A 22,683-nucleotide genomic window follows, 5' to 3' on the forward strand; every position below is an offset into this window, starting at 1 on the left:
AATTAGTGAATGAGAAGAGCAAATAATTTACTGTTCACCTCCAGCATTTGTGCATGTTTCTCCACATTATATTCAGGGTTTATGTGAGTAATATTAGAAAATTGTTAAATGTAATATTTTTAAAAAATTACATCAATTGGCCCGGCGCGGTGGCTCACGCTTGTAATCCCAGCACTTTGGGAGGCCCAGACGGGCGGATCACGAGGTCAGGAGATCGAGACCACGGTGAAACCCCGTCTCTACTAAAAATACAAAAAATTAGCCGGGCGCGGTGGCGGGCGCCTGTAGTCCCAGCTACTCGGAGAGGCTGAGGCAGGAGAACGGCGTGAACCCGGAAGGTGGAGCTTGCAGTGACCCGAGATCCTGCCACTGCACTCCAGCCTGGGCGACAGAGCGAGATTCTGTCTCAAAAAAAAAAAAAAAAAAATTACATCAATTATATTTTTCAATACACAATTGCATTCTGTTTTTGCCTTTATCTTTTGATTGACTATTTAGTGATAAAATTTGGACTGGAGATAATTGGTTCTCAATAGCTGGACTTAAATTAACTTTATTACTTCCTCAAGCTTTTGTACAAATCTTGAGAGTTCTTTTTGTCTTCCTGATGAAACTTGGATTTTTAAAAGCTATGTACCAGATCTCACCTCCAAACTTAGTTCTTACTACCAGTTTTAAATTGTTCAAATCCCTACACTTACAGGGTTATGAAGAAGCAAACCTGTGGCACACACTTAGGTAGGATCATTTATTCATCCTTTCAGACAATATTTCTCCCTTACAGAAAATAAAACAAGGCATTCCATTGATAGTTTTTATTTAGACCCTTAATATAGCCAACAACAACTTAAAGGAATTATCGTAGGCATTGTACATTTCCTTAACGTCTTTTTTCTTTCTGTCCACTCACGCCTATTAACAGGAGTCATTTATTTTAGCCTTTGCTGTCTATCCAGAAAGAAGCCATATCTCATAATATTCTCTTAAGCCCTCCTTCCACTTCCATTTTAGAAAATAAAAATAAAACCTCACTGAAGGAATGGAAAGACTCTTGGGGTAGAAATGGTGAAGACTATACTTTTACTTGCAGGTATCCTAAATCTCAGACACTGAAATCCACACAGAGCAAGCTTGGGGTAATGAGCCTCTGAGGAAGCACACTGGGGAGGAGGCGACACTCAGTACCACTTGTCCCGGAGCCAGGCTCCTGCAAACTTTGGCCACAGCACAGCCATCTTCAGTTTTTCATAAGCTAACGTGAGTCCTCCATGTCAGCGTAGTAGTGTCTAAGATCAAGGAATATTCTCTTTGAATTATTATAATTATTACCTGTCTATATTACTCCTCCTTCGGGTGGCCCAGCTGACTGGGTGATCTGCTGACATTGTCTCTAGTTCCTCTGGTACCACACCTCTAAGATCACGTGACTTCTCTCTTGATCCCAGCTTCGTCACTTCAATTATTGATCTCACGTTCATTTTCCTCTTTTCTTTTCAGTTTTCTATTATCTTTTGTATACGTTGGTATTGGTCCTGGGTTTAATACTGCAATACAAGACCCCCAGACACTCATCTATAATTCCATTTATTTGATTTTATCTCTCAAAAATTGCCTACACTTGCTGTCTCTACTTTTTAATTTTTTAAATTTTCTATTTATCCCACTCCAATTAGGCCTTCAGATACAAAACTCTTTTATGTCTCTTCTTCATTTTATTCTCATCTCAGGTGTCGCTTGCTCTGAAAGACTTTCTCTTTCTACCATTTTAAAAGTAGTCCCTGATTATATTACCATGCCCATTATATTTGTAGCGTCTGTCACTAATTAACATTATATTGCTTATATAATGTATTTCTTATATTACTATATTTATCATCTTCTGAGCATGTTACTATTTGATATGCTGTTACTTATTTTTCTATGTGCATATCGTGTTTTCACCAAACTTGTGAGATTCATAATGCATCAATCTTGACCTCTACCTTCCAATAGTTTTCACTCACAAGTACTTTATTAAATGAAAACCGTCTTCTGCCCGGAGCCTCAACTACTATTCCCAACCCTGAATACTTACATAAAAATACTGAAGTAATGATTCTAGCTAGTTTGGAATTATTAGTAAATTTCCTGGGCCCTAATATTTTGAACTATTTTCCCCTTACGTGAGGCAAGGGACTAAGGTACCAAGTGATCTCTGCTACCCTTTCTAGTTATTTTTTCTCCCATGCCATCCAGATCAGTAGAAGTCACCAGAATTCTCTAGGGCTAGATTATTAGTGATGAACCATGTTTAGGTGACTCCAAATTAATTCATTCTCTTCTGGTGTCTTTATGCTGTGTTTTTAAATTTGCCAGCAAACTAACCCTGTCTGGAAACCAGATTTTCCACACCTTTGGAGAAAAATGTCCAAAAATTGACATGAAATTCTATTTGATCAGGCAACTTTCATTGAACCTTATAACATCTTGTCAGAAATGTTATTTACATTATTAGATAAAATACTGCATTGGAAAGTGTATTCCTTTGTAGAGAAATTTCAAAGTGCAAATTTAAACCAGCTCTTCCCTGAATTGCAGGAGGATCCAAGTAAATGCATTTAAAGTAATATAAGCAATGCGGATACTCATTTTGATCCAAGAATGCTGAAAACTTCCTTAGTATTAGCTAAGAAACATTAGATTTTAGAAGTCATTTGATTCTAATGAATGCTTTTTAAACATAAAATGTGATATGAAACAGAATGGCAAAACTAAAATAAAAAGGGTCCTAGTTACCGTAAGTAGCCAAGAAAACCAAGATAATTGTAACAGATTTCGAGGGCATTGAATTAACATCACAAGGGAGGTACAGCAATATTATGAAGCCAGAGAAACATCTTGGTACTATGATATTGTCTCTCAGAAAATTGTGATGAACTCTCTGAAATCCACTTAACTGCTCTGAGAAAATCAGTACCTCTGCAATTGCAGCATTGTTTGGTAGATTCCATTAGAATGACAACAGGCAGTTAGTAAAAAAATCTTTTATTTATAGAAGTTTCATAATTCCAAAGAAAGCAATAAATTTCAGAATATAGTTAATGCTTAAAAATGGCAATATTAAACATTTAAGGCTAAAGTTGTAAAGTTTCAAATGTAGGATAGTTTGGATAATCACTTAGGATTATGTTTTTATTATTCTACTAGTACTACTATTGCACTAAAACAGCCACTGAAAGCTTTTGTGATCTTGAAAAACACTCAGATTTAACAGAAAAAAAGAGGAACTTTTAAAAGAAAAGTGTAACCTTGTCTTACTGCAGCGTTGATGCTCTAAAGTATTTTGTGATGAAGACAGTTTATAAAATAATAACGTTAAACTAAGCTTTATTAAAGAAAATAATATTGAATTTCTTGATGAGATAAACATAGCTTTAATTCCATAACTTTTTTTTGTTTTTTGTTTTTTTCACAACTTTTGCTTTAGCCTCTTGTTATCTCATTTGCTTGTCAAAATTGTTAGTGGCATTTGATATAGTTACCAAATCTCTGTTGCTTTACCAAAAAAAAATTCAATCTTATTGCTGAAAGACAATTTTCTTTGTAGTTGTGTATGTTTTATTTCAGAAATTTAGTAAGTTGTCATTTCTAACGCACATTAATTTCACCTTCATATTGAAACAGAATTTGTAGAAATAGAACATTCTAGAAAATAAATTTGCTTTAATATGAGATAAAGGGGATTCGATGATCTGAAGAGTCATAGCACTTAACTTGGAATTTTCAGAGACCAACTCTACAAGGGGAAGGTCTCCTACTTGCCAGTGAGGAACATTCAGTCTCCTGCTTTCTCCTACGCTCCTCCTATGTGCGCATTCTTCCCCCTCTCCCCTCCTCCTTGTTCTTCCCATTAAATGTGATCATCCCCAGAGCTCCTTTAATCCTCTTCATTTTTAAAATTCTGCTTTTTTAAAAATTTATGTGTATATATATATATATGTTGTGTATATTTTGGGGTAGATGTAGTATTTTGATATCTGTATACAATGTGGGATAATCAAATCAGGGCAATTAGGATATTCATAACTCAAACATTTATCTTTTATGTGTGTTGGGAACATTCCAAGTCTTCTCTCCTAGCTCTTTTGTAATATACAATAAATTATTGTTAACTATAATTTCCCTACTGTTGTGCTGAAATACTAGAACTGATCCCTTCTATTGAACTGTATTTTGTACACCTTAACCAAATTCTCTTCATCCTATTCTCTTTTTATGTTTTCTCTATTATCAAAACCACTGTCAGAACCATGAAATTCCTCCCAAATTCCTCAGGCAAAGTCAGTTCCTTGGCAACTTATCATCTGTTACAACACTTATGTTACGTAACATAATGGGTTTCACATCTACACCAAATCAGAGTTTAATTAAGGAATAAAGCTTTATGGTCAGTTTTAAGGAAATTGTTAATGTTAACTTAAATAATAATGATAATAAATAGGATTATTTACATTCTGAGAGAACTTGCTATGAATCATCTACTGTTATCAGCATTTCCAATTCGTTTAAAATTATGATATTTTAATAGCTTATCCAACTATTTTTATTGTATGAAGCATAGCATGCCTCATGTTAAAAAATGGTAAAAAATGGAAACATAAGATTTAACAGTACATTAATGCAATTTGAAATTACAGTAGTTTTGAAATTAAAACAAAAAGAGGAAAAACCAAATAATTTTTATAAAAATTTCTCAACATTGAATTTACAGATTGCTTTGGTAAGTACGGTCATTTTCACAATATGGATTCTACCCATCCATGAGCATGGGATGTGTTTCCAATTTTGTGTCATCTATAATTTCTTTCAGTAGTGTTTTGTAGTTTTTCTTGTAAAGGTCTTTCACCTCCTTGGTTAGGTATATTTCTAAGTATTTTATTTTATTTTTTGCAGCTATAGTAAAAGGTGTCGAGTTCTTGATTTGATTCTCAGCTTGGTCACTGTCGGTGTATAGCAGAACTACTGATTTGTGTACATTAATTTTGTATCCTGAAACTGCTGAATTCATTCATCAGTTCTAGGAGCTTTTTGGAGGGGTCTTTAGAGTTTTCTAGGTATACAATCATATCATCAGCAAACAGTGAAAGTTTGACTTTCTCTTTACCAATTTGGATGCCCTTTATTTCTTTTTCTTATCTGATTGCTCTGGCTAGGACTTCCAGTACTCTGTTGAAGAGGAATGGTGAGAGTGGGCATTCTTGTCTTGTTCCAGTTCTCAGAGGGAATGCTTTCAACTTTTCCCTATTCACTGTTATGTTGACTGAGGGTTTGTCATAGATGGCTTTTATTACATTGAGGTATGTCCCTTCTATGCCAGTTTTGTTGAGGGTTTTAATCATAAAGGGATGCTAATTTTGTCAAATGTGTTTTCTGCCTCTATTGGGATGATTATGTGATTTTTGTTTTTGATTATCTTTATGTGGTGTATCACATTCTTTATTGACTTGCGTATCACTGCATTCCTGGTATGAAACCCATTTGGTCATGGTGAATTATCTTTTTGGTATACTATTGGATTTGGTTAGCGAGTATTTTTTTAAGGATTTTAACATTTATCAGGAATATTGGTCTGTAGTTTCTTGCTGTCATTGTTATGTCCTTTCCTGGTTTTGGCATTAGGGTGATACTGGCTTAATATAATTATTTATGGAAGATTTTCTCTCTCTCTCTCTCTCTCTCTCTGAGAGTGAGTCTCATTCTGTCACCCAGGCTGGAGTGCAGTGGCATGATCTCTGCTCTCTGAAACCTCTGCCTTCCAGATTCAAGCAATTCTTCTGCCTTAGCCTCCCAAGTAGCTGAGATTATAGGGACCCACCACCACACCCAACTAATTTTTGGATTTTTGGTAGAGACGGGATTTTACCATGTTGGCCAGGCTGGTCTTGAACTCTTGACCTCAAGTGATCCACCTGCCTTGGCTTCTGAAAGTACCAGGATTACAGGTGTGAGCTACTGTGCCCAGCTCCCTCTTACTGTATCTTTTGGAATAGTGTCAACAGGATTGATGCCAATTCTTCTTTGACTATCTGGTAGAATTCAGCTGTGAATCCAGCTGGTCTTGGATTCTTTTTGTTGGTAATTTTTTATTACGGTTTGAATCTTACTGCTTGTTATTGGTCTGTTCAGGGTTTCTAATTCTTCCTGAATTAAACTAGGAGGGTTGTATCTTTTTGGTAATTGATCCATGTCCTCTAGGTTTTATAGTCTATGCACTTAAAGTGTTCATAGTAGCCTTAAATGATCTTTTGTATTTCTGTGGTGTCGGGTGTATTATCTCCCATTTCATTTCTAATTGTGCTTATTTGGAGCTTTGCTATTCTTTTCTTGGTTAATCTTGCTAATGGCTTATCAATTTTATTTATCTTTTCAAAGAACCAGCTTTGTGTTTCATTTATCTTTTGTATTTTTGTTTGTTTGTTTCAATTTTATTTACTTCTGCTCTGATCTTGGTTATTTTCTTTCTTCTGCTGGGTTTGGGTTTGGTTTTTCTTGTTTCTCTAGTTCCATGAGGTGTAACCTTAGATTCTCTATTTGTGTTCAACAAAGCAAACAAAAACACGAAGTAGGGAAAGGACACCCTATTCAACAAATGGTGTGGGGATAATTGGCAAACCATGTGTAGGTTAATGAAACTGGATCCTCATCTCCCACCTTATACAAAAATCAACTCAAGTTGGATCAAGGACTTAAATCTAAGACCTGAAATTATGAAAATTCTAGAAGATAACATCGGAAAATCCCTTCCAGACATTGACTTAAGCAAGGATTTCATGAGGAAGAGCCCAAAAGCAAATGCAATAAAAACAAAGATAAATAGCTAGGACTTAAACTGAAGAGCTTTTGCATGACAAAAGGAACACTCAGGAAGGTAAACAGACAACCCACAGAGTGGGAGAAAATCTTCACAATCTATACATCCAACAAAAGACTATTATCCAGAATCTACAAGGAACTCAAACAAAGTAGCAAGAAAAAAAAATCCCATCAAAAAGTGGGCTAACGACATAAATAGACAATTCCCAAAAAAAAGATATACAAATGACCAACAAACACATGAAAAAATGCTCAACATCACTAATGATCATGGAAATGCAAATAAAAACCACAATGCAATAGTACCTTACTACCTCAAAAATGGCCATAATCAAAAAATCAAAAAGTAATAGGCATTGATGTAGATGCAGTGAAAAGGGAATACTTCTACGCCACTGGTAGGAATGTAAACTAGTACAACCATTATGGAAAACAGTGGGGAGATTCCTTAAATAATTAAAAGTAGAACTACCATTTGATCTAGCAATCCCACTACTGGGTACCTACCCAGAGGAAAAGAAGTCATTATATAAAAAAGACACTTCACTTTCATGTTTATAGCAGCACAATTCACAATTACAAAAATATGGAACCAGTCCAAATGCCCATCATTCAATAAGCTGTGGTATATATATGTGCAGTGGAATACTACTCAGCCATAAAAAGGAATGAATTAATGGCATTCGCAGCAACATGGATGGGATTGGAGACTATTATTCTAAGTGAAGTAAAAGTAACTTAGGAATGGAAAACCAAACATTCCGTGTTCTCACTCATAAGTGGGAGCTAAGCTGTGAGGATGCAAAAGAATAAGAATGGTACAATGGACTTTGGGCACTCGGGGGAAATGGTGAGAAGTGGGTAAAGGAGAAAAGGCTACAAATTGGTTCAGTGTATATTACTTAGGTGATGGATGCATAAAAATCTCACAAATCACCACTAAAGAACTTACTCTTATAACCAAATATCATCTGTTTCCCAAAAATCTATGGAAAAAAAAATTCTCAACATTTTATCTACAGTAGGATTTAGTCAATGAACATTATAATGATAATTTTATAGTACATATATTTTATGTTACTTAACATACAATTTAATTATTAATACTAATTTTATTTGTGTATCATTTATTCAGAAGTATTTCTGTTAGATTAGTCATTTAATAAATATAAAAGCAATCTGAGAAAAAACTAAAGAAATAATAATGAACAATTACTGTCTTATAGAAAATTATATTTTATAAAAATCAGTTTCCAACCTTCTGGTAATAAATATGTTATTCTGAAAATTGTACACTTAAGACATATTCAGTGCTTATTCATATTGTTTGACTCTTCTTATCCATATGTCTAAGTTGTATAAGACAGTAAAAAATGCATTTGCTTATTGAAAGAATTCTAGAACCTGAATTTATGCATTATCAAAGAATATCATCTTCACTTTTTCAGAACAGACTTCTAATTTCATTACATTATGAAATAGTATGGTATAATATCCAGTGTTCTTTGAGTTAAATTTCTTTTCTGATTATTCATTGAAACACAACTAAAATAACCAACATAATTCTGAGTAAAACTTAATTTGATAGCTATCGTTTACATAAATCCACACAAATGTGAATTTTCTTTCCACACGTTCTTGCAAATACACTAATATTTTTACTGAAGCATATATACTGAACCATTTGTATCCTGCATTTTTAGAGAAAGGTATGGAAAATTCTTGTGATACAGTCAGTCTCTCTCTACTGCAAAAAAACGGGTAAAGCATAGTCTAAGAGTAGCTTGGTGCATTCATCCATTCTCGCTCTGGTATAAAAAAATACCTGAGATGGGGTAATTGACAAAGAAAAGAAGTTTAATTGGCTCCTAGTTATACAGGCTGTACAGGAAGCATAGCGGCTTTTGCTTCTGGGGAGGCCTCAGGAAACTTACAGTCATGGCGGAAGGCAAAGGGGAAACAGACACGTCTTATATGGCAGGAGCAGGTCCAAGAGAGAGTGGGGAGGTGCCACCCACTTAAACAATCAAGTCCTATGAGAACTCTATTACCAGAACAGCACCAAAGGGGAAAATTCACTGCCATGATCTCATCACCTTTCACCAGGTGCCACCTCCAGCATTGGAGAGTACAATTCAACATGAGATTTGGGTGGGGACACAGATCCAAACTATATCACTTGGACATGAGTAGATTTCTTTGGTTACCAGTAACTGGAGGTAGACCTGAGCATCCCAAGAGAAAAAACTTATTGTTGAAATGGGACACATCTGACTGGAAATAATATATATAGTGGATGTAACAATGAATTAAATGTCTCTAAAAACCTATATTGAAAATGATTTGAAGATTTCCATAACATTTTAATTACACAACAATAGTGATTTGAATGCTCACTGCCAATTATTTTAAGGTACATTATATCTTTTGTTTCAAAAAAATCATGGATTTATTTTTTTAATGCTTCTTTTTTTTCCTTCTTTCTCTTTCTTTCTTTTTTCTTTTTCAGATGACACGAGAACAATACATACTAGCAACCCAACAGAATAACCTGCCAAGGACTGAGAATGCACAGCTTTACCCAGTGGGAATTTATGGATGGCGGAAGAGGTGCTTATACTTCTTTGTCCTTCTGCTGTTGGTTACCATGATAGTCAACTTAGCCATGACAATATGGATATTGAAAGTTATGAATTTCACTGTGGTAAGTACCACTATGATTTTACATCTTCTTGCTCTTGGTTCGAAGACAATCTAGCTCTGTTACTTTAATTTTTTAATCAAAAGTTATTCATTATCAATATTTACAAGTGTGTGTTTTTAAATCCCAAAGACAAAACTATTTTAAGACTTTATTCAGTAGGTTCAGTCCTGACACACGTGTGCAATTACTACCTGCCATTTAAGTGTGGGAAATTTAGATCACGAGACAGCACAGTACATTGATTCATTAGAACATTTCAAGAGCATTTAACCAGTAAGTATGAACTATTACTTACTGTGCCTTAAAATCTAAGAAATTTAGCCTGCTTTTAGAAGTGATACTTCACATTAAAATTAATATTAATTTTATAAATCATATGTGCCTTTGAATTACTTCATATAACATATATGCCTCTGTATATCTCTATATCTGCTTTCTATGTAACACACTGCATGACTGAATCTAAAAGCCTGGAATTTCTCCTGAAGTACATTGACTAACGCCTATAATTGCCATCAGATGGTGACCCCATTCTTTCATAGCACATCCCTTGAAAATGGAAGATAAACCAGCAATTAAATCACTCTTTTATAAAAATAACTAATTACAAAATGATTGTATAATGTATTAATGAAGTTTGCTGCAGTTTACTGAATGTTTATAATAAGTCTATGAGCATGACTTACCTGGGAAAATTTTGTGGCTTCAGCAAAGTCCAGTTTAGCTCATTTTATATTTTCTGGCTGATGCCTTCAGTTTCTCTACTCTGCTTTTAAACCATTCTGCCTTCCCTGGGGACTTCAGATATCTCCACATACAAGCAAGTATCTTTCACTGCTGACCAGACTGCTATTATTCTTTAGAACTCTGCATCCTCAGGAGTGACTCTAAAACTGGCTGTTTAACTTCACTGATATTCCTATACTGGGCTGTTTAAGTTTGTTTGTTTGTTTTTTAAACCCCACTGGGTATTGATTTAGCAAGAATCATCTCTTTCTGACTTCACTAACACTTAATTCTAAGTTGGAAACAGAATATCAAAAGGGAAAATTACCCTAGCTTCCGTCCATGTTGTAAGGCAGCACAATTATGTGAGCAAGGAGCCTGCGTGGGCAGGTGGCCTTACCTTCCAGAGAGGAAACACCGTCACTGTGCACATCAAGACAAAACAGCATGTGCTCGTGGAGGGAAATGAGCCACAGTTCCAGTATTTTTCCAATAAATTATAATTTTGAAAAGTATTCATCAAATACGAAACTAAAGGCAAAGAAAAGTTGGCCAAGAGTCAATATTTTTGCAGACTTAGAAAATAATAACTGTTGCCTAGACATTGATATGTGTCCCAGGCCGGGGATCAAGGCATGAGGCCACTTGTGGGTGGCTAGAAGTTGAGTTGAAGGCTTGTAGGTACTTTCTCCCTTACGAGATTCTCTGGGAATGCATCTGAATCACTTCTTTGTCTAAGAGTTGGCTCACTTTGCCCTCTCATTTGGGAATATTTTGACACAAATATCAACAACTGTAGCCATCATGTTTCTGTTCTCAGCTCTGCTCCTACCTTCTCTGACTACTGTCTGGGTGTCCTTCAGTAGTCATTTATCATATGGTAGGAGCAATGTTTATGCTCCTGCACATTCTTTTGTTCTGCTTTAAATAGCAACCAGACTATCAGTTGCAGAAAACACTTTCGGCCCCATTTTTTAACTAAAAATTAATATTATAAAAGAGGTAAAGCATATTCTCCAAATTTTGAAATTTCAGTAGTATGATTTTCTCTTTCAAAGGCATCTTTCAAAAGCTCGTGAGTGATGGGACTGGCTCTCTCACTTCAGGGAGCATTGATTCCATCCAATGACTAGACTCCAGGAATTTTCAGGTTCAAGCCTTGTAAGCTTTTCAGGCATATTTAAATTAATTAGGAAAATATACTTAAATGAGTAATTACATGGCTACATGCATCAGACTCCCAATACTTTGCCCCATGCTGACACCAAGTCTGGATAAGCCATCCCTGGGAAATCATTGACACAGTCACCTGTGTCCTCAGGATCCTCATGGGCCTCAGGGTTCCTGTCACCCATGGAGCTATTTAATTTGAACCTCAGCTGGCCAGAATGTAAATTATAAGGCAACATGGTCCTGGGAATAATTAAAAGGGTTTGTTTACATAGGAGTGTTGGTATTTATTTATTTTTTTTACATTTTCCTTTGAAGCATATCTTTTGAAAAATTATGTTTTGACCTTTTTATAATCAGAAGGAAAACTGTCCTTCCTTCAGCCACGAAAATTGTTTTCATGTAGCTGAAGTAAAATGCACGGATGAAGATTTCAGGAATGTATCACACTGTAAGGTAACACACTTTCTAGCTCAATGTAGTCATTCGTAGTTGTTCAGAAATAATTCAGAATTCTTTATATAGTCGCAGACTTTAGCAATCCTGAATACTGGAGATTATGTTGTATATACTTGAAGGGTGTGAAATAATTTATAATCGTCTTCCATCAGAGCAGTAAAATAAAACCAATTTTGTGTTTTTACTAGTGCATTATGTTCGTTTTCATATCTACAGAGAATACCAAAGACTAGTTGCCATACTATAGTAAGAAGTAGAAAGTCATGTGTCAGTTGTTTAGGGAGTACTATTGATCTGCACAAAATGTATTTCACTTTTATTATAACTATTACCATCCAACACAGGGAAATCTATGGCTGTTAACATCTCATTTGACCAAAGTGGGCATGTTATTTTTTTCAAAATATTGTATTTTTAGCATAGCAAGGATAGCTGCCAACATGTTTTATGATGTTTGTTGAAGTCCATCATTATGACCGGTATTGTGCATGACGTGTATGATTGATATGCCCTTGTATTTTTGGAAATACTTTGTGTTTTTCATTTTGTAGAAAATAAAATTATCCTACTTATTGAGATACCCAGTTGTAGAAAATAAAAAAATAAAAAAAAAAAGGAAATGACTTTGTACTACAAGATGAAAGACTTAGGATAGAAATAAATAATTTCCTGGCTATGAGAGCAGATACATACATATGTACATATATATATGAAATAGTTGAAGAGGGAAATTTTGAATCATCAGTTTGTTGAGGTCAGTACAACCCATTTCCATGTTATCAATTGCTATTTGGTTGATTACTATAACATCTTTGTGGTTTAGTTAATAGACTAGTCTAGCAGGTCTCTCAAATCTAGGCATTCTACTGAGGCAGTATTCTTTTCTAGCCTCGACACTCATTCTAAGTAAATTAGTTCTATATTTGAGAATTGAAGATTGTTACAATAATAAAGTACTGATTTTAAGAACAAAAGTACCAACTAAGGTTTGGTGGCCTCTAGCTGATGGATATGCTAACTAGCCAGTGAAAAAAAAAAGAATGAAAATATAAATAATATTTATTAAGTAAATGGGGAGAGCAAATTCATTAATGCTGTGACTTAAAGAGAAGTCAAGAATACCCAGATCTGGGTAATAATTGAATCAATTGATTCATTGAACATATTGGGGAAATAAATATTGCATGATCAGTGGGATGAACGTTGGCTGAAAGAAAATCCCAAGAAAAGAATTGAGTATCATCGTCATTTTGGATTGAAAGGGAATTGGGAAATTTTAGAACAACTGTCTGTACATTACAAGAGGTCATTTTACAATATTTTCTCCATTTGGTCACTTGGCATCTGCTTAAACCCTGAAAGGCAACTAATTTTTTATGGCATTATGATGTATGTCCTTCTAAAGGGCCATCTTGAGTTGGGAAGAATTGATGGCAAGGACTACCAGCAATCTCAGGTCTCCTATTGCTGGTTAAGACCTCGTAAGCACAGGAGATGCTCCTCTGATCTATGCAATGGTATTTATTAAGTTGGAAAAAACAGTTTTGGGTTCTGAACACCAAGGTTCATAATTCTCAGCAGATCCTGCATTTAGACCCCACACATAGCAGTAGTACAGCCAGCTGTCATCATTGACACTTTAAACTATTTATTATGAAATATTTCATCTTACAAAAGAAAAAGCAAACTTTACCAGTATCTTGTAACTCTATATAGATAACCACAATCCTGAATACTTTTCCTGCTTTTATTTATATGCCTATTTAATGCATAAATATAAATTTTATATAAAATAATTATTTATATAAATTATATAAAAGAAAGGCATAGATATAAATATTTATATGCATGTGTATGTGTATTTGTATACAATTCAACCATCGTATTGTTTTTATCACATAGTATGTATTATCCCTTGTGCAGCTGTAATTCGTTTATTTAATGCTATACATTTCATTGAATGAACAAATCTCATTTATTTATCTCTTCTCCTAAGTTGTTTCCAATGTATTTTTGTTGTTTAATTTGCTATCACAACCAAAGATCTTATGAACATTCTTGTATGTCAGTGTTGGTCATTACATTTGCACAAGTACAAGAGTTTCTCTAGGTTCTGGCATCTAGAAGGAAGTCTAGGAATCTTCACCTTTAATGCCACCTTTTTTTTCCCCAATGTGGTTGTATCAATTGGTAACACCACCAGTAACCTGTAAGAGTTTCTTTTGTTGACCTTACCAACTTAACTCTTAACAATTAATTCCCATCTAAACTAACTTGTTACCTCCTAAGCTACAAATCTGATCACCTATCTATCTCATAATCATCTTCCTTATTGACTTGTTTCTTTTCTTATTTATGTGGCCTTTTCTGGCAGATTTATTCTTTTATTTGTCTGTATTCATATATGTCTGTATTCATATATCTCATCCCTGTGACAGGATTTACTATGTTGTATTAGAAATATAATTATATGATTCATCCGAATATGTACCTCTTCTCCTCTATCAACCTCCCCCCATTTCCTTGTTCCTTTGAAGTGTAAATTCCCTAAGGAGCAGAAGCTGTTCTTATTTATCTTGATATCTTTGTTGAGCACATAGTAGGTGATACATTATTTTTTGCTGACTTTTTTTAAGTTTTAAAAGTGTAGGTTCACTTTCAGTAGAGAGATATTCAAATTTAATGTTTTATTTTTTTCACTTGTTCTCTCAGTAAAGTATTTCAGATTCTCATCCGTTCCCATTTTTAGCTGAATGTACTCGTCTCCTGTGAACAAAGTGGCATTACTCAAGTCGCTTCACATCTTTCATCTAGGGTGGCTAGCTTCCCCTGGTAAGAAGAAAAACAGCATAATTTCTCTCCGAATCCGAAAGCACTTTGGTAAGATAGTTTTTCAGTGAAAGTACAGTCCTTTGAAGCTCCAATTACTAGCTCTAACTTAGTCAGTAATAACTACTGTAAAACCTGTCTATTATTTTTTAGACTCACACACAGGGACACACACACACACACAAATTTGATTTTTACTTAAAGTCGTTATTTTCTATAATACTCTACGTTAAGGCAAGATACCCTGGTAATTAACAGGCAGCATTGGCCAGCAATTAACTGGTAAATTACTACCAACCACCAGAGCCTCTGTGCTAACACTTCTTTATAACCCCTCTAAGAAAAGTAATCTGGCCTTTAACAGGAAGAGAGAATAACTGTGTTTCAAGACTTCCAGCCTCACCAACTGCAGTAGAGCCTCAGCCTGCCCAGCAAAATCAGACATAATTCCCGCCAAATCCCTCTTCACTTAACAACTGAAGTCAATGGAGTAGAACAATTTCTTGAGAAAATTGTTGACCCAATTTGGTCTCATATGCAGGATATTTTGATTTTTCTGAACTCACTTTGATTTTTAAAAATACACATACATATCCACAGGCACATACACCAAACAAAATAAGCCCCCACTAATTATAATCTAATTTTCAGTTACTGAATGAAAGCTGAAAAAGGTCAGTAACAGCAGAAATTAGAAAACAGGAGAAAATTTAAATAGCTCGCAGGGATAAAATCAGGGGCGTATGTTTTGTTATGTGCCTTTCTCATGGAATTTTGATAGAACATAGACTCCAAATTTTTAAAATTCAGAACCTCATGCTTTTACCTGTAAGCATTCATTTTTCTCAAAAGCCCACAAATACATCAGGATTTTTTTATATGCAACAACTTAAGAACATAAAATGAATTCATTTTTATATTCATAAATGTTATATAAGCAGGGAATAAAACAGGACCCTGTCTTCCCTGCCCCTGGGGTATTTTCTTATACAAAATTAGTGTTAATTGCAAGAATTCGTCAGGTTGCTGGTACTGCTAAAACTGTCTTCAACCAACCTTTCAGCAGTGGTTCAAAGTATGAACCCTGGAGCTAAACCTTTTGGTCCAAGTCCTGGCTTTCCTATTTATTAGCTCTATTACCTAGTGCCAGTTATTTAAACTGTTGCTCAGTTTCTTCTTCTGTAGAATGGGTGTGATCTATTTCATCAGGGTGATGTAGAAATCAAAAGAATTAAAATAATTAAAGTGTTCCAGAAGTACCTGACATATACTGACAACTAATTAACAATGTATACTATCAGACTTATCCACATTTGGCCCTTCCATCTTCAAAAAGATCCTATCCACCACGTGAATGAAATCGACTCTTTCTATTAAGGTTGAGCATCAAACAATCCTAGACACGTAAAAAGACCTCAATAAATATGCATTAACAAAAATAAGTGAAGGGGTTTATAATTTTGTCAATACAGATGATATTAACAAGATTGTTAATACAGATGATATTAACAAGATTGTTAATACAGATGATATTAACAAGCTTGATGATGTTAACCTGATTGAAGGTTTTGGACATGAGCTTTGGAGACAAATAGCCTGATTCACGTTATGGCTCCAAGACTAGCTTCTTAGCAGGGTTACCCTGTGCTGATTACTGAACTTCTCTGGCTTCAGTTCTTCATCTGTAAAATGGTGATAATGATGTTGATCTCATGGAGATATTCGAAGCATTAAGTGAGTGAACGCTTACAAAAGCTCTTTAAAACAGACCTTAAACCCTCAATTAGTGCCGGTAAAGTACAAGAACAACTATTATTTCCATGCATTATTAACTGTGACTAATGAAAATTATTCTATATGGTACATTTTGCCAGGAAAAATGTCTTATGTCATTGATGAAGGCATAAAAAAGATTCTTTACGAAATTCTAATTTAGTGCTGAGATATAAAAAGCGTTTACATAAACTTCTAAGAGGAACAGTTTACCTGTCAACCTTCATTGTTATTTGATGACACTAAGCAGATTATGAAAACCTGTATCACCTGTCAGCAACGTTTCTGGCCTGTCTGAATGAGGGAGCTTATTTGTCAGAGAGAGCTAATCTTCTTTTGAAACATCTTGAAAAATGTAATACTTACAAATTGTCTGGATAATAGATTGGAATTTCTGTGTTGATTCTAAATATTCTGAGTTTCTTTAATGAACAGAGTATCAAATTATTACCTGATTAAGATATTATATTGTGAATTATTTTGTAAAATACCCTGAATTATAACGTTCAGGCTATAACCATTTAAATATGAGAGGAAAGTTTAAGATGCCAGAGAGCCCATATTTATTTAGCAGGTGGTTTTTTTTTAAGCAAGATTACATGGATTATAGACTAGGCTTTATGGAGTTTCACAATAACACTGTAAAGAAAATATCGTATCCCCTTTGGCAGATGAAAAGGCAGAAACTTAGGGAAATTAAATAAACTTCCCAAGGTCACACAGATGAGCAAGATTAAAAGCATGGGCTGTATAGTTTCAGAGATTCCACCACATTTCATTGTATTAATGCTACTAAATTTAAATTTAAATTCTTTTTAAAAATATTTTTCATTAAATGGTTTACTTCCTTTACATGGTATAACTCAGTGCTTTCATATAACACCATTAAATATATAAATACAATATTACTGCTTATTAATTATATTTTGAACTTGGGCAAAATATATCTTAATACCCTCAAACTTTATTAATTAAATGGAAGAATGTACCTGATCTCTCATAGTTAGTGTGTAATTAGAATGGTTAAAACTGATCTGTAAGTGCCAAGTATGACTACACTTTTGAGGTTAGCAGAATGGGCATAGGTTTAATTTCTAGATAGTACAGTGACATTTGTTAATGGCAACTTTATAAAAGAAACAATGATTTTCACAATCCTATTTTATCCCTGTGATTGCAGTTTAGTCTTTGCACTGGTTAAACTATATTTCGCTGAGTAGTAACTCATTGCCCATGATAAGAAAGCACTCTGGAGGTGACTTAAGCCCATAGTTTTTGTCCGCCTTTCTGAGCTGCCATTTCCATTTTCCCAGTTTATTCCTCAGCACACACATCGTGGCACTTGCCCTGGAGATGAGACAGGGCTCCACCTTCTAGGGCGTGACTACAGCTCTGCCTGTGAGCACCAGCAGCAGAGACTGCACTGCCCCTCAGTGTGGTGTGTGTGGATTTATTACACGATTGATGAGAGTGAATGATATCGTTAATGTTGCAAGACTGCTTCCATTATACCCTTCCGTATGCACCTCCTCGTGATTTTCTGACAAATTGTCCCTCTCAGATGAAATCTTTCCTGCTTAGTCTTAGCCCGGCAGTACATTTCGTTTCCTTGACTTTATAAAGAAAAATTTAGTGATTTTTATCCAAGTGCAAACAACTACCAAGTGATAAGTTCTTTTTCCTGAAGTAAACTACAAGAATTGCGGCATAAGATAAATCACAAAATCATACATAGCAAGTGCAAAATGAAGTTCATTAGAGTACTAGAAATGTTGCCAGAGAAAATGAAGGATTATGAAATTAGCTGTTGAATAAAAAAATACATAAATTACAGACTTGTTAGTTGATAGGTTTGATATATCGTACAATAGCCTAGAGTTGGGGGGGTGGGTGGGAAACTTTAGTTCAGTGCCCTTTTTTATCTATAAGAAGTGACGGAAGTCCAGAAAATTAAAACCATTTGCCCTTGTGGATGGCTAATAGCCAGGACATAGAATAGATTAAACATGTTGAACTTAATGAGATATATGTGTTATCTCCATATATAAACTTATTTTTGCAAGTAATTGCATATAGTATATCTTAAATAATATGATGCTTTTAGGAGGACATTTAGAAAAAGTATTTTAAGTTTTAAAATGAAATGAAAGTAATAATCTTAAGAAGGGTTTATGTTTTTGCTATTTTGTAAAAAAAAAAAATAGTAAGCATTTGCTTTTCAAAAGTATAATTGAAATATTGTCTTATTGGTTATTTCCAAGCAAAGATAATATTATCTTAATAAAAATAATCTTATTGGGCAAGAATTTCTATGAATTTATTATTTTGAATAATATTAGCATCACTGTCCTTTTTATTGCCAGTTAGTAAACTCATCCTCAGACCTAATAAGTATTTCTACCATTTATTAAAATTAGATTTAGTGTTCAGTCTGTGTCAGTGTTTATTGGGTGACATGCCCCCAGTATTTCAATGTAGGTTCTTTCTATTTTCTGTAAGTGTCAGCTGGCTGAGAAATAAAGAGAGACAGTACAAAGAGAGGAATTTTACAGCTGGGCCACTAGGGGTGACATCACATATTGGTAGGACTGTGATGCCTGCCTGAGTCTCAGACTAGCAAATTTTTATTAAGGGTTTCAAAAGGGGAACAGGTGTAGGGACAAAGATCACATGCTTCAAAGGGCAAAAAGCAGAACCACTAATAAGGGTCTGATAAAGATCACATGCCTCTGAGGGAACAGGACAAAGGGCAAAAGCAGGACCACTGATAAGGGCCCAACAAAGATCACAAGGCAAAGGGCAAAAATAGAACCACTTTTATAAGGGTCTGTGTTCAGCGGTGCATGTATTGTCTTGATAAACATCTTAAACAACAGAAAACAGGGTTCGAGAGCAGAGAACTGGTCTGACCCCAAATTTACCAGGGTGGAGTTTTCCCCACCCTCGTAAGCCTGAGGTATCCGCAGGTGACCAGAGCGTATCTCAGTCCTTATCTCAACTGCACAGACAGCCATTCCCAGAGCAACCGTTTATAGACCTCCCCTCAGGAACGCATTCCGTTCCCAGGGTATTCATATTAATATTCCTCGTTAGGAAAAAATTTAGCATTATCTCTCCTACTTGCACGTCCATTTATAGGCTCTCTGCAGGAGCAAATATATGGCTCTTTTTGCGTGACCCCGGAAGCAGTCAGACCTTATGGTTGTCTTCCCTTGTTCCATAAAAATCGCTATTATTGTGTTCTTTTTCAAGGTGCACTGGTTCCATATTGTTCACACACCCATGTTTTACACTCAATTTGTACAGTTAACATAATTATCACAGTGGTCCTGAGGTGATGTACATCCTCAGCTTATGAAGATAACAAGATTAAGAGATTAAAGACAGGCGTAAGAAATTATAAAAGTATTATTTGGGAACTGATAAATGTGCATATTAAGATGAAATCTTCAGAATTTATGTTCCTCTGCCACGGCTCCAGCCAGTCCCTCCATTAAGGGTCCTTGACTTCCCACAAGTGTTTTTTAATATTTCTGGGAAATCACCATTAAAGCCCTCCTGCAAATAATTACTCTGTGCTTGGGGCTCCTTATATCTGCTTATAGTTGAAGCTTTGGGGTAGATAACCACTCCATTCCCAAAAACACTGGTGATGGGCCATGACACATCTCTAAGAGTATTTAACAGTAATTGATCCTGTCTTTCAAATTCTGTAATGAAATTATGCCATTGAAAGGGTCCATATTTGCTTTCTCACAATTTACAAATTTTTCCATCAAAAATTTTGTATTTTTCTGGGCTTAGGAAATTCTCAAATATGCTAAGCCTCTGTTAGCTCTGATATCTCTTTATTCTTTCTTGACTTAAACTAAACTGCCAAGGCATCTAACTTTTGTTAAAATCCTTTGCATAAATGGATCCGGTTTTTCTCACTAGTGTAATTTAATGAAAGGAAGTATGAAGTCTAAATATCTATTTATATGTGACCTACATAGGTGTGAGTGTGTGTATGCATTACCAATTGAGGTGTTTGTTTTTAATGTGCATTATTGTTCAATATACATGATTTTACAAAGCAATATAATTGATTAAACAACATTTAAAATGCATCTATCTCTATTATAATATGCATTTTAATTCAGCTCCTATTAAGTCGCAATTTTATCAATGGAAGTTATTTTTCAATTAGTTTATTTTCAGATGTGTTTCATTCCTGATTGATCACTTAAAATAAATATTGACACTTTGTGTTTCTCTAGGAGCTTTGTTGTCAAGTAATTAGTGTGCCACATAAAATAAACAAAATTCCCATTAGACTACAACAGCTTTTTTTTTTTTTTTTTGTTAGATGGAGTCTTGCTCTGTCACCCAGGCTGGAGTGCACTGGGGCGATCTCCGCTCACTGCAAGCTCCACCTCCTGGGTTCACGCTATCCTCCTGCCTCAGCCTCCTGAGTAGCTGGGACTAAAGTCTCCTGCCACCACGCCCAGCTAATTTTTTTTTTTTTTTTTTTTGGTAGAGACGGGGTTTCACCATGTGTTAGCCAGGATGGTCTGGATCTGCTGACCTCGTGATCTGCCCGCCTCAGTCTCCCAAAGTGCTGGGATTACAGGTGTGAGCCACTGTGCCTGGCAACAGCTTTTATAAATGTATGTAAAGTGTATGAATACTTAGGCACTTGAAGAAACAGAATACTAATGTTAGTCAAGAAGGAAAAGGAAGAAGTACTCCTGAAAGTATGCTTCATCTCTTTTTTCTGACGTTCCTATGAGATATGTATTAGTATCTATCTCCATATTTAAAATAATTTTTTTTTCGCAATTTAACATGGTTAATAAGTGAATTAGTTAATATATGGATCCTTCATAGTGTAACACATAGACCAGATTTGTTCTGCATCCTTAGGAATCATTCTTCTGTTGATATTATTCATAAGTTCAATGAGCCAAAAGGCAGTTTTCCTACCTGGCAATATTCTCTTATTTGAAAATTACTTAATAAATTCACATATAAGTTCTTGTAAATTTTTATGGAGAAATGAAATCAATTTTTTCTATTAATTTTTCAATGAGAATAATTTAATGTCTTTCTTAACATTATTTCATATTCTGTTGCCACATTTTTTTCTTGAGATTCGTTATCTACTATCAATATCATATTAATTTATACTAAATTATACAGTAATGGTACTTTCTATAATTTTGCTGACCTTCATGCATATAAAGAAATAGTATATTACACAAGTGTTTCAATAGTCTATGAAATTGTAGGCATGCTCAACTTTTTGTATAATACCTGGAGTTTTAAGTAGGTAGACTGTATCAGTTATCCATTGCCAGAATGGCGTGTAAAAATCACGAATCCCAGTGGCTTACATCAGTGAACATTCATTTAGCTTAGGAATCTGTAGGTGAACTGGGCAGTGCCTGCAGACTTAGCTGATGTTGGCAGGGTCTCCTTTATGAGTCTGCAGTAAGCTTTCTGCTCATCTTGGGGCTAGCTGGTTTAAATGGCCTCATTTGCACATTTGGCAATAATTACACTGTTGGCTTCAGTGATTGTCATGTCTTTCATCCTCCAGTACACTATCCATTTTAAGCAGATTTAAAGTTCCAAGAAAAGGTATAGAAATATTTAAGATCCGTAGATGCCTACACCTACTGGTCTGCCTCAGCATCTGGCATTATACTGGCCAAAGAAAGTCAGAAGTGCAGTCAAGATTCAGGGGATGCATAGACTGCACTAGTATCCTAATCATGCAAACTAAAACCACAGTTAAATACTTTTTTAAAGGATTTGAAATATACTTTATTTTTTAGAGCAGTATTAGTGTTGCAGCAATATTGAATGGTTAGTACAGAGATGTTCCATATCCTCACTGTCATCTCACAACCACAGCCCGAACCACTATCAACATCCCATACCAAAGTGATACATTGTCACAATGGATGCACCTACGTTGACACATCAGTGTCACCCAATGTCCAGGGTTTATATTAACCTTCAGTCTTTGTATTAAATATTCTATGGGTTTGAAATAGGTATGACATGAGTCCACCATTATTGTCCATTATAGAATAGTTTCACTGCCCTAAAAATCCTCTTTGCTCTATTCATCACAGTCCTCTCCAACCCCTGGCAACCACAGATTATTTTACTCTCTCCAAAGT

The 22,683-nt window shown here is 35.0% G+C and overlaps 1 protein-coding gene across 3 annotated transcripts in view; it reads left to right on the top strand.

Annotated features, from left to right (window-relative positions):
- SGCZ (sarcoglycan zeta) overlaps positions 1–22,683 on the top strand; it is a 1,126,701-nt gene that overhangs the window by 659,349 nt on the left and 444,669 nt on the right. For all 3 annotated transcript variants that reach the window (XM_055287513.2, XM_055287533.2, XM_055287523.2), the window contains exon 2: positions 9,362–9,556. In XM_055287513.2, the coding sequence (XP_055143488.1) occupies positions 9,362–9,556 (195 nt within the window). The remainder of the gene's footprint in view (positions 1–9,361; positions 9,557–22,683) is intronic.

Source organism: Symphalangus syndactylus, chromosome 1, assembly GCF_028878055.3.
Source record: "Symphalangus syndactylus isolate Jambi chromosome 1, NHGRI_mSymSyn1-v2.1_pri, whole genome shotgun sequence".
Lineage (NCBI taxonomy): Eukaryota > Metazoa > Chordata > Mammalia > Primates > Hylobatidae > Symphalangus > Symphalangus syndactylus.